This window comes from Euleptes europaea, chromosome 12, assembly GCF_029931775.1.
Source record: "Euleptes europaea isolate rEulEur1 chromosome 12, rEulEur1.hap1, whole genome shotgun sequence".
Taxonomy (NCBI): domain Eukaryota; kingdom Metazoa; phylum Chordata; class Lepidosauria; order Squamata; family Sphaerodactylidae; genus Euleptes; species Euleptes europaea.
The window spans coordinates 50,098,691-50,112,122 of record NC_079323.1 but is presented as its reverse complement, the minus strand read 5'-3'; the positions used below and the strand labels follow the sequence as shown (position 1 = coordinate 50,112,122).

Below are 13,432 nucleotides of genomic sequence, written 5' to 3'. Positions count from 1 at the left end.
GGGCCGACCCTGCTTAGCTTCTGAGATCTGACGAGGGAGCAACCCCGTACATGCCTGCTTTCGACCGGAAGCAAAACAACAAAAAATCCAAAAGGATTTGATATTTACAACTTGGGAGAGCAGCACGCAGCTCTGCAAAGCTCATGAAACAATTAAGTCGAGACGGCGGGGCGGAAAAACGGTCCTTGGAAAAGGAGTCGCCCCTAGCCCTCCACTCCCCCCCCCCCGGTTGGAGGCAGCAAGCGTCAAGCGCCTTCCTCTCTCTTGTCAATAATTCACAGAGGGTCGCCGTGTTAGTCTGTCTGCAGTAGTAGAAAAGGGCCAGAGTCCAGTAGCACCTTAAAGACTAACAAGAATATTTTCTGGTAGGGTATGAGCTTTCGTGAGCCACAGCTCACTTCTTCAGATACAGCTAGAATGTGAATCCATCGGTCTTTTAAGTAGAGGAGAGTGAATTCAGACAAGCATTAGTATGTAAATGTTAACAGTGTGTCAGTGTGAACAGCAGGCGTGATGGGATCAGGCGTGGCATGCAGAAGAGTCTGTGATGTCCAGGGGAGAGATGGGTGTGGAGAAATCAGCATTGGTCATGAGCCATGAATGCAAGGTCTTTATTCAGCCCTGGTCAATGCATTGTCTTTAGTTTAAACCACTGGTTCCCAACCGGGGGTCCACGGACCCCCAGGGGTCCGCGAGAACTAAATTAAGGTCTGCGAAACAAAGTTATAAACCCATAATAAATTAATATTTTCAATTAAAAGTTCTCTATTATAAAAATATATTCAAATATTATTCTAAGTTTAATGTTTAACTAACAGTTATGATTAAAGTTTATTTTCAAATTCTCTGAATTTTTATTTTGCACCTCGGGGTCCCTGCACCGAACAAAAAAGTCCTAGTGGTCCCTGGTCAAAAAAAGGTTGGGAACCACTGGTTTAAACAATGTTAACATTGACATACTAATGCTTGTCTGAATTCATTCTCCTCTACTTAAAAGACAGATGGAGTCACATTCTAGCTGTATCTGAAGAAGTGAGCTGTGGCTCACGAAAGCTCACACCCTGCCAGGAAATATTCTTGTTAGTCTTTAAGGCGCTACTGGACTCTGGCCCTTCTCGCTGGCCAATGCGTTCCAACTACAACTCCCGAAAGGCAAAGTACCGGAAATACGTCATAGCAGCCCCCTGGGGGCACGAGGAAGCGCCCTCCCTGTCCCATCAGCCCCATCACGCAGCTTTGACGCGGCGTCTCGGGTCAACGCGGGAGTTCGGGCTCCCTCGAGCGGCGTTGCCCGACGGGGAATGTAGTTCTTTGGCCGCGCGGCGCGCTGGGCGAGACTACATTCCCCAGGACGCCGCGCGCCTCACCGGCGGTTTCCGAGAGGTCGGCCTTCCTCGAGCGGCGTCGCCCGACGGGGAATGTAGTCTTTTGTCCCGGCGGCGCGCTGGGACCCCGCGCTGGGCGGGACTACATTTCCCAGGACGCCGCGCGCCTGACCGGCGGTTTCCGAGGTGCGAAAGGAAGGCGCAGTCATCACTCCGGCGAGAGCCCCGGAAGCCGGCGAGTGCCGCGAGGAGTCCCGGGCCCTGGGCGTGAGGGGGCCGCGCCGAGTCCCGCGAAGATGGCCGGGGAGATGACGGTGCTGGGTGAGTGGGGTTGAAGAGCTCGTGGTTCCCGCCTTTCTTTCCCTTGGGGCCCCGGCGCAGGCAGGGAGGCAGACGGGCGGACCCGAGGGTCTCTGTAACCCTCTCCTCCCAACACCACATTTCAAAGGCATTTCAAATATTATCGAAGGCTAGAAATATACAAAGGGGTTTTAAAGGGAGATTGGAAAGAGAAACTGCTGAATTACAGTTGATAGTCAAACTAAAGTCAATGCGTTTACCTGGGCTGAATAAAGACCTTGCATTCATGGCCCGTTACCAATGCTGATTTCTCCACACCCATCTCTCCCCTGGACATCACAGACTCTTCTGCATATCACACCTAATCCCATCAAGCCTGCTATTCACATTGACATACTGTTCCTCTACTTAAAGACCGATGGATTCACATTCTAGCTGTATCTGAAGAAGTGAGCTGTGGCTCACGAAAGCTCATACCCTACCAGAAAATATTCTTGTTAGTCTTTAAGGTGCTACTGGACTCTGGCCCTTTTTGACTACTAGAAATATGCTTGCCATCGAGAACAAGTTTATGCAACTTCCAACCCTCTGCAATCCTCTGGCATATGATTAGGGTTGCCAAACTCCAGGTACTAGCTGGAGATCACCTGCTGTTACAACTGATCTCCAGCTGATAGAGATCAGTTCACCTGGAGAAAATGGCCGCTTTGGCCATTGGACTCTATGGCATTGAAGTTCCTCCCCTCTTCAAACCCTGCCCTCCTCAGGCTCGGCCCAAAAACCTCCCGCCAGTGGCGAAGAGGGACCTGGCAACCCGACATAGGATACATTTCCATTGTGAGCCTATATGCTAGCTACAGTAAAAAGCAAAGAATTAAAAGCTGCCCATCTCTAGAATATATTATAGTCTGTTTCTTGTACTAATCTGCCAGAGATTGTCTCCATCTCTCAGAATTACTAAAGTATTATTTCAATGAAAACTCCCTGGATGTCCCTTTTCTTTATAATTACAGTTAAAGTGAAGTGCTTATGTACTATATCAATTTAATATCAGATATGGCCTCTGTCAAGGTATTACATTCTGCACTTACTGGGTGATGGACTCTCACTGAATAGGGCTTTCCCCCTGTCTAACTACTCTAACCCAGTGTCCGTTTTGCTATTCATATGGAGCAGAGCTTGCTGAGATGGAAAACTAGAAAGCAATACTTGGAGGAGTAATTTAAACGTAGCAGCAGTTTTAAAAGCATTTGTTTTAAATTGTAATAACAACAGAGGGAAGGCACAGATGTTAACACTGAGTCATTTGTTGTGAGTATATCACACAGGAAGCCCCATCTTTTACTCTGCTGCATACAGCTCAGAAGTGATATCTATGGCTGTGTTCACATAAGAACATAACATAAGAAAGGCCCTGCTGGATCAGACCAAGGCCCATCAAGTCCAGCAGTCTGTTTACACGGTGGCCAACCAGGGGCCTCTAGGAAGCCACAAACAAGACGACTGCAGCAGCACCGTCCTGCCTGTGTTCCACCGCACCCAAAATAATAGGCATGCTCCTCTGATACTGGAGAGAATAGGTATGCAGCATGACCAGCATCCATTCCAACTAATAGCCGTGAATACCCCTTTCCTCCATGAACATGTCCACTCCCCTGTTAAAGCCCTCCAAGCTGGCAGCCATCACCACATCCTGGGGCAGGGAGTGCCACCATTTAACTATGCGTCGTGTGAAAAAAAATACTTCCTTTTAAAAAAAATACTTCCTTTTATCCGTTTTGAATCTCTCACCCTCCAGCTTTAGCAGATGACCCTGTGTTCTAGTATTATGGGAGAGGGAGAAAAACATCTTCCTGTCCACTCTCTCCAAACCATGCATAATTTTATAGACCTCTATCATGTCTCCCCTGAGCCGCCTTCTTTCCAAGCTAAACAGCCCTAAGCGTCCTAACCGCTCCCCCATAGGACAGTTGCTCCAGTCCCCTAATAATTTTGGTTGCTCTTTTCTGCACCTTCTCAAGCTCTGTAATATCCTTTTTTAAGTGTGGTGACCAGAACTGTACACAGTATTCCAAGTGTGGTCTCACCACAGATTTGTACAAGGGCAGTATGATACCAGCAGTTTTATTCTGTATTCCTCATCTAATTATGGCCAGCATGGAATTTGCCTTTTTTACAGCAGCCGCACACTGGGTTGACATCTTCATTGAGCTATCCGCTACCACCCCAAGATCCCTTTCTTGGTCTGTCGCTGCCAGCACAGATCCCATCAGTGTATATGTGAAGTTGGGATTTTTTTGCCCCAATATGCATCACTTTACACTTACTCACATTGAAACTCATTTGCAATTTTAATGCCCATTCTTCCAGTATGTAGAGATCCTTCTGGAGCTCTTCACAGTCCGCTTTTGTTTTAAGGGAGCCAGCATAGTAGAGCAAAACAGCGTAGCAAGGGAGCCAGTGTATTAGAGCAAAACAGAGGACAGGACTAAACATAGGTGCTGTGGAACCCAGGCAGGATGGTGCTGCTGCAGTGGTTTTGTTTGGGGGCTTCCTAGAGGCACCTGGTCGGCCACTGTGTGAACAGACTGCTGGACTTGATGGGCCTTGGTCTGATCCAGCAGGGCTTTTCGTATGTTCTGAACAATGGTGAAAGGCGGGAATGGAGCAAAAAAAGGTTGAGAACCACTGGTCTATCTGGTGTGAACTTTTTGGATTTTCCATCTGCCCTCTCTCCTTCCCTATTCATCTTTATTGTCTGGAAAAGGACTTGATGGATGGTACCAGAAAGGATAGAGAGTTATCATGGCGTCATGGTTGAGGTGTCAGATTAGTACCTTGGAAACCCAGGTTTAAATCCCCACTACGCCCATGGAAGCATGCTGGTGACCTTGGGCCAGTCACACACTCTCAGCCTTGACCCTGGCTAGTGTTTGGATGGGAGACCTCCAAGGAATACCAGGGTCCTGACAAGGAGGCAGGTGATGTCAAAACGAATAACTCTTGCCTTGAGATCCCTACGGGGTTGCAAAAGGTCAGCTGTGACTTGACGACAAAAAAAAAAAAAGCCAACCAAACATAAAGGATGTTTTCTTTTATGCAGGTAAATATTTCAGCTTGAAGGTATTCCATGGAAAGCTATGTTTAGATTCATTTACTTCAGGTGTCCTCCCAGGAGGGTAGCTTTGGTACTCTGCTGCAGCAAAAACAAACAGGACCTCAGTGGCTCCAGAAAGGCTAACAAAATTTTGTTCCAGTGTAAACGTTTGCGGATTACAGTTGACTTCTTAAGATTCTATAAGTGAATCATTATTTGGCACTTACTTTATATATGAGGTTGGGGGGAGGAGCAAACAGCAGGTCAGGGGTCACGAAATGCCGGAAATATAGAGGGAAATGTAATTACACCAAAATTAAATCTAATCAGGAAAAGTGCAATTGTGTATTTCTTGCTTTTAATGGCCCCTTGAGTTTGTTTTTTTCATGCTACATAAAATAAGGACAACGAGGAACAACTCATTGGAGCGGAAGTGCTGTGTCTGTTAAAGCTTATGCTGGGATATTTTTTTTAATCTTTATGGTGCTGCATAATTTGGAGAAAAATTATGAAATCATGTATCAATAATAAATACTGGTGTTTACCTACTAAAGAGGCACATAGGACAAAAAAAATGGGAGTGGGGTGAGAGGTGTGGCAGTTTGGACCAACTTCATTTAATCCCCCCCCCCCCGAAGCTTTTACAACAACACACTTTAGTTTTTTTGCTCCTGTCTGCTCATAACTGTAGAGCAGGGGTGCGGAACGTCAGGCCCGGGGGCGGTATAAGGCCCGCGAAATCATTTGGTCTGGCCCTTTGTGGGTCCTGGCAGATCTCTAGCTCAGAAGGATCTAAGACTGGCAATCTGCCCCCTCCCGCTGACAGGAATAGCCTCTATTCAAGGTGGATTTGAGTTTGTTTTGCCGAGAAAAGGGACCTTCTTTCCCCCTGTAGAAGAGTTGTTAGCTATGGAGCTGCTAGGACCGCCCAAGAAACTGTGTTAACCCTTTCCCACCCGGGCAGTGGAGAAACGTATTCCCTCTGTACTACAAGAGGGCTGGGGGCGGAGTTGGCAACAATGGAGGGGTTAAAGGGGGCAGGGCCAGAATGTGTGGGGGCGAGTTCTGAGTTGATAATTTTGTATGGCCCGCAAATGATGTTATAAATATCCAAATGACCCTTGGCAGAAAAAAGGTTCCCCACCCCTGCTGTAGAGCAAGGATTGTCCCTTAGTTAGACATCTGTGATGGCAGCAGTAGTCATGATGGGAGGGTGCTGCAGACAGATGCCCCTCACACATTATACCCACCGCTTTCCCTACTGTATGGTAGGGAAATGTATGTATGTTCTCTGTAGAACAGCTCTTTTCCTTGCACTTGAAAGTGGGCTATGTATATGCAACCGAATGTCTTTGTTGGCTTATGAGTAGTCTCCCATAATACTAGAACGCGGGGTCATCTGCTGAAGCTGGAGGGTGAAAGATCCAAAACAGATAAAAGGAAGTATTTTTTTCACACACCGCATAGTTAAACTGTGGAACTTCCTGCCCAAAAATGTGGTGATGGCAGCCAATTTGAAAGGGTTTAAGAGGGGAGTGGACATATTCATGGAGGAAAGGGGTATTCATGGCTACTAGTTAAAGTGGATACTAGTCATGATGCATACCTATTCTCTCCAGGAACAGAGGAGCATGCCTACTATCTTGGGTGCTGTGGAACACTGGCAGGATGGTGCTGCTGCAGTCGTCTTGTTCGGGGGCTTCCTAGAGGCACCTGGTTGGCCACGGTGTGGGCAGACTGCTGGACTCGATGGGCCTTGGTCTGATCCGGCAAGGCTTTTCTTATGTTCTTATGTTCATATAGTTGAGAAGAGAACAGAAAGAAGAGCAGGTGGTGGTGGCAGTTTCGTTCTCTTGTGCCTTACTTGCTCTAGAAGGATTTGTTTACTCCTCAGTCACGATTGTTCAAGCTTTTTAGAAGATGCAGTGTTGCTTAATCTGGCTGTAGCTCTTCAGTGTGTGCACAGCAACTCACATATCAGCATGTGTACTGTTATAGTAGTAGCTCCCATGGTGTTGTGACCTTATAATCTGTGTCAACAAACATGCTTGCCACTATTGAGACTATTTTGCATGCTTTTAAGCCTTTAACTGCTTCACAGCACAGTGCTGGCAATAGGTTTTCAGTTTCAGCAGAAGCTTTTTTCTCAAATGCTGCTGTTTTTGGCAGCTGAGAGAGAGAGCTCAGGACTGCTATTAAAAAAAAAATCCCCCCTTCTTTTAACTTTCTAGCAGGTAAGAACAGAGAGCTCCTTTTTTAAAAACCCTGAAATTAGATTTGCAAACCCAGCCAGAGAGTTTCAGTGATGTTAAATCTGATCATATGCATATTTGCTCAGAAATAATTCCCACGGGGTTTAATGGCACTTACTCCCAGGCAAGTGTACAAAGCTTTGCACCCTTGAACTAGGGTTGTCAACCTCCAGGAACCAGCTGGAGATCTCCTGCTATTACAACTGATCTCCAGCCAATAGAGATCAGATTACCTGGAGAAAATGGCTGCTTTGGCAGTCAGACTCAATGGCATTGAAGTCCCTCCCCAAACCCCGCCCTCCTCAGGCTCTGCCCCAAAAATCTCCCTCCAGTGGTGAAGAGGGACCTGGCAACCTACCTTGAACATATGAAGCTGCCTTGTACTGAGTCAAACCATTGGTCCATCCAGGCCAGCACAGTCTACTCGAACTGGCAATGGATTACAGTGTCTCATCTACAGATCATATGAGACATTCTGCCAGGTATTTTTTATGTGGACATGCCAGCATCTGAACAGGGGAACTGCCAGGGACTGTGAAGAGCTATTTTAGCCCAGAGCCAAGGGGGACATGGTCATGGCTACTCTTCTCTCCACAGAGCTAGCTCAGAGAAAAAGGCAGGACTGTCCCAATGGGAGGAGGTGGACGAGGTGAAGATTGACCTCTGTCCCCTCCCAGTCTTAGGTCTGTGAAAGTGTGGAGGATGAACTTGGTATGCCCTCTGGTTGCCTTATCTCCAAGGAGGTGATTAAGCAACTCCTTTCCTTTCATTTCAAGCTCATCCGACCAAAGATCTTGAGCGCAACATGCATAAGACAAAAAACAAAATATACAACATCATAGAGAATTATATTTTAAAAAGATACATAAGATAAAAACAAAATTTGCAACATCATAAGAGTGATAAAATATAAACAATATGGCTTTAAAATCTTGGGACACAACACCTTCTCTCACCCACCTGCCAGCCATGGGTTGTTGGATGGCCTTCCCTTCGTGTCAGCAAACCTCCTATCACAAGGAATTCCCCTGCTGTCTGAAGAGGTGTAGTCCATTATCCCTTCAGCACTGTGCCACTTCATTGTGCTGTATGCCTAGCTGAGGCCTACATGCAGCAACAGAATGGGATGCACATTTCAGAGTGACGGAGGGGAACTCAAATTCTTAATGCCCCCCCATGTAAGCCCTTGCTGAAAATTTTAAGAGGTACATCAAGAATCAATCCTTTATTGCTGCAGAAACCTACTCTAAAATGTGTGTTCTGAAAATTATCACAATTTTAGTGAGCTAAATTGACATGTATGTTTTGCAGCATTAGAATGCATATCAACTGAATGGTTGGTTTGTGGGAAAGGAGAACAGAAAACCCATACAACCCTATCCAATTTTGCCAGTCTAAATCCATTGATTTCCATAGATTTAAACTGGAGTAAGTTTGAACAGCTTTGTACTCTTAGCATTGTCTTATTTATAATTGTTATCCACTCTATAGTGAGCAAACACACCAGTAAACTGAACAAATACTTGAGTTCATTTGTGTTATTTATTAACTCTAAGCAGCTGTCCCATTCATTTTTATAACTGGCCTTTTGTGAGAGGGAGTTGCGTTAAACATTTTCTCCTTTTTCAGGATTTACTAACCATCTTTTTAAAGTTTAATTAGAAATTGGATAAAAATAAAATTATAAATTTCCCAATACATTCTAACATCACTATTTATTTAAAAAACACAATAGATGTCTGTTTTTGTGCTAGATTTCTGGATAAACCTTTTGCTTATTCAAAAAATGAGGCTGTTACAACTCAAAGGTTTTCGCTTTTCTGATAACTAATTGACCTTTACTGAGATGGATTCTTTACTCCTTATTTTCCTTGTTATAGGTTCTGCTATTTTGACTCTTTTGTTAGCTGGATACCTTGCCCAACAGTATTTGCCCATGCCCACACCAAAAGTAATTGGACTTGATCTTGGCACTACGTACTGTTCTGTTGGTGTGTTCCTTCCTGGCATAGGACAGGTGAAAGTGATTCCTGATGAAAATGGGCACAACAGCATCCCAAGCATAGTGTCTTTCACGGAGAAAGATGTGCATGTAGGATATGATGGACTAGAGCTGGCTGATTCGAACCCTCAGAACACTGTGTATGATGCCAAAAGATTTATAGGGAAGATTTTCACTCCAGAGGAATTGAGATGGGAAAGCAGGAGATACCCATTTAAGGTAAGCTGAAAGCTTTGGCTGCAAGGTAGTTACCTTAAAAATATATTTGGTGACCACAGTTTCTCACTTGCCAGGTTAAATGACTGTCAGTCATTTGTTTGCTCTAAATATATGAGTAGCTGAAAACTTATCCCAAGGAGTGCTTTCATTGCAGTGTTTGTTTGAAATATATTTGTGTTGCCGAGACAATGTGATTTTTTACTACACTACAGCCTAAATTTGTTGTGCCTCATGTTAATCCTATTGTTAGTCTTAGATCTTTTATGCATGGGTATTTTGACTCACATTCACCCCCGAACTGGCTCGGTTGTTCCTTGGAGTTAATTCATGAGTTTTCCGTCCCTCAGAGTTGCCCTTGTGCCCACCCTGCACTCTCTCCAGGTCTTCCCAATGCTCTTTTAACGTCATTCTTAGTTCTTCTCCGAGATCAGCCCAGGTCAAATTGTCGCCATTACTGTGCATAAGCCAAAGTGCAGGTCTCTCTACTCATGCCCCCATTCTCATGTTTCCTCCTCCAGCCAGCCTTCAGCCATCCCCTCCACGAAGCCCTGGGAAGCCATTGATACCGGAGAGGTAAGCAGCCATGTGGCTGCCTACTTCTCTGGGCACTCTCTGCCAGTTTTTTTCTTTTGATATGATGATTAATTTGATTAAAATATAAATGAAGAGAGAGGCCGCCAACGCTAAGATCCAGCGGCCCCTTGGCCCCCCATGGGTAATCTATCACTCAAATGGGGTGGGAGGGAGCTTCAAATCTTACCCTCGGCTGCCTTTCTCTTCAATTTTAATTATATTTTATTCAAATTAATTATAAATCATATCAACAGGAAAACTCCCGGCAGAGGGCACACGGAAAAATAAGCAGCCACATGGCTGCTTTCCTTTCCAGTCCCTGTTGATCGCAGGGGATGGGTAGCTGAGCTCGGCGCTCCCCACGATCTCTGATCATGGGGGAAGGGAAGCCAACTGTCAGGCTGCCGTCTAGGGCTTAGCTTAGCTTTCTTTCTCCTGGGTGCTCCGTGATCGCAGGGCCCCAGGTTGCAGCGCTGTTTTATTTTTGGTTTGTTTTCTGGTGGCACTTGGGTTGTAAAATGGCCACTTGCCGGGGGCAGAGGGGAGCTGGTGGAATGATGGTGGTGGTGACATTTTTCTAACAATAAACACTACCGCCAATTACAAAGCAGCATTTTCAAGGGGCAGGGACTCAGACTCTTCTGGTTTTCTGCTGGTGATTCTGCAGTACTCCTGATACTCCAGGAATTTCTTTGGGGCAAACAACCACCATGCATAGGATATGGGGAATTTGGATCAGAAAAGTGTGGGTTAAGACAGCGACAAGTCCAAGGTTAAATTCCCATTTAGAAAAGACTTGAGTATTACCTTCATTTATACTCCACGTTTTCCCCAGTGGAGACTCAAAGTGGTTTACAACAGTCTCCCCTTCTCCATTCCATCCCCTCAACAACCGTGTGAGATAGGTTAAGCTGAAATTGTGTTACTGGCCCAAGGTCACCCAGCAAGCTTTCCCATGGCAGAGTGAGGTTTGGAATCTGGCTCTCCCAGATCCTACTCTGACACTCTAACCACTATGCAATACTGGCTCTGTACATGACTGTATATAATGAAAGACCAGATCAGGTAGGTGATTTTTAATAGAAGGATAGAGTTTTCATGATAAATCCCAGTGCGATCATGAGGTTTAGACACATCAGAATTTATTTATCGAGAGTGGTGTGCTTCACACATAAAAGTTTTATTATCGTTTTTCCCCCCAGATTCTTAATAATAAAGGAGCTGCAGAATTTTCCATTGCAACAAATGAGACATATAATGTAACACCGGAATATATTGGTTCTCAGCTGCTTCTTAAGTTGAAGAGGATGTCAGAGGACTACCTTGGCATGCCTGTTTCCAAGGCAGTAATTTCAGTACCAGCAGAATTTGATGAAAGACAACGGAACTATACAATAAAGGCAGCTAGCCTTGCAGGTGATACATGTTTATCATAGTGTCAGAGAGTATAGCCGTGTGTATATTTTACAATGAATCCATGTAGACCCCTCATGTATGTGTGTAAGGAAGAACCAATGTACGTTCACTTTATAAATGTGGGTTTTAAATCATAAGCTGTAATCTCGTTGAATGTAATAATATGAGCATTATTCAACACGTGTAAAGAAAAATCAAGGGTACACTATTCATGGACTGTACATGCGTTCACTGTAACTTGTGAATAGGGCTTATGCCCTGGGTTGGATCCAGGGCAACGTTTCCTTGGGTAAAGGAGAGAGATCCCAGGAGCAAAACTCTGGGAGGCATTTCAGGTGCTTGCGGGAGACAGAATCTTTTGGGGAAGTCCTTGCGCTGGCCGAAGTGCTGCTCTGGATACAACCTAGTAACCTTTGTTTATAGAACGCTGGAAATAAGAAACAATACTCCTGATTAAGTATTCTTGATTAATACATGCAAATGGAAAAGGTCAGGAAAAGTAAGAAATAGTTAAAAATGGTATAAGATCATAGGAAAAGTATTTACTCACATATAGCCTCTTTGTCAATTAAATATAATTCCGTCTTTGGAAGAAATAGCTGCAAAAATAGGCAGGTAAAATTCCTCCAGTCATATATATAACTTCTGCTGAATATGCCAGATAAAATTAGCAGGTAACATGAATGAAATTACTGACAAATCAATTTATCTTTGAAGGACTGGAAATCCTGAGGGTAATTAATGAACCCACAGCTGCAGCTATGGCGTATGGTCTCCACAAGGTGGATGTATCTAATGTTCTGGTCGTGGATTTGGGTGGAGGAACACTGGATGTTTCTCTGCTGAACAAGCAAGGAGGGATGTTTCTGACACGAGCTATGGCAGGTACAGAGAAGTCTTTTCTTCTGAAAGATGTAGTATATTAGTTTACGAAACAGTAAATTTTTCAGTTACATATTGGATCTTGTCTGTTTTTATATATTATTTATTGTTGTTTATTGTTTATGTATTATGTTAGTGTACAACTACTTTTTTAGTAAGTTGGTCAACATTCAGGATAAGTCTGATCTTCAAGTACTTATGAGATTTAGCACATAAAGCGCTAGTTGATGTGGTAGTCAGAGCTGAAGTGGTTTTCTGTGGACTTTTATTGGGGGTATCTTAAGCTGAGCACCTACTTGATGAATTGGTGATGGGTCATGAGATAGGGAATGTTAACATCTTTTAGCTTTATCATAAAATGGGTGTAATTAGCATATAAAATTGTACTATTTTAGCATTGTGTGTTTGCCCTCACCAGTGATATCTACTATTGTGAATTGCCTAATATGTGTGGGCTTTGCATTTTAGGTAACAACATGCTTGGAGGTCAGGACTTCAACCAGCGGCTGCTTCTCCACTTGTATAATGAAATCCATCAGATGTATGGTTCTGTGCCGACCAAAAAGGAAGAAATACATAGACTTAGACAAGCTGTAGAAGCTGTCAAACTGAACTTGACGATTCACAATTTTTCTACAATTAGAGTACCTCTTACCATGCCAGAGAAGAAGAACCAACATGAACATTTGCAGGAAGAGAACCAAGCGAATAGCAAACAAGATGAAGATTTCACTGAAGATGACCATTCAGTGAAAGATAATATGAGAGACAGCAAAACACAGAGCAGCACTTCAAAAAAAATTCTCTTTGAAACACAAGTTTCCCGGAAACTGTTTGAGACATTAAATGAGGACCTTTTTGAGAAGATCCTTGTGCCTATTGAACAGGTATTGAAAGAAGGACATCTAGACAAGTCAGAAGTAGATGAGATTGTATTAGTTGGAGGGTCTACCCGTATTCCAAGGATACGAAAAGTTATTACAGAGTTCTTTGGAAAGGAACCCAACACCTCTGTTGACCCAGACCTAGCAGTAGTAATAGGGGTGGCTATCCAGGCAGGAATTGTTGGGGGTTCCTGGCCTCTCCAAGTTAGTGCTGTAGAAATCCCAAACAGGCATTTACGAAAGACAAATTTCAACTGAGTGTCAGTGTTCTTACATTCTATTCTTTTTTAGTTCTGTAACTTAATTCTTTGCATGTTTCCATACTGTTCAGTATACATTGGATTGGATCCTGCAGAGCTTTCCCACTAAATGGTGTCTTCCTCCAGTGCATTGAGCCTTTTCCTGCAGCAAGAGTCTCTTCTCAGCTGAAGGAAAGCACCGGTGGTCATGTAGCAGATCCATAGGATCCAACCTATTACTTT

At 44.2% G+C, this 13,432-nt stretch overlaps 1 protein-coding gene across 1 annotated transcript; it reads left to right on the top strand.

Annotated features, from left to right (window-relative positions):
• Window positions 1–1,613: 1,613 nt before the first annotated feature.
• Window positions 1,614–13,232, top strand: HSPA13 (heat shock protein family A (Hsp70) member 13). The gene is made up of 5 exons (XM_056858423.1): window positions 1,614–1,646; window positions 8,855–9,195; window positions 10,971–11,184; window positions 11,902–12,069; window positions 12,535–13,232. The coding sequence occupies exons 1-5, from the start codon at window positions 1,622–1,624 to the stop codon at window positions 13,206–13,208; spliced, it is 1,422 nt and encodes a 473-aa protein (XP_056714401.1). The 5' UTR covers window positions 1,614–1,621; the 3' UTR covers window positions 13,209–13,232.
• Window positions 13,233–13,432: the final 200 nt, after the last annotated feature.

Bases quoted from the DNA above. Each gene is read 5' to 3' on its own strand.
- HSPA13 (XM_056858423.1), top strand. From the start codon at position 1,622: ATGGCCGGGGAGATGACGGTGCTGG. The intron at 1,647-8,854 runs GTGAGTGGGGTT...TCCTTGTTATAG, and splicing joins CGGGGAGATGACGGTGCTGG to GTTCTGCTATTTTGACTCTT. The intron at 9,196-10,970 runs GTAAGCTGAAAG...TTTTCCCCCCAG, and splicing joins GCAGGAGATACCCATTTAAG to ATTCTTAATAATAAAGGAGC.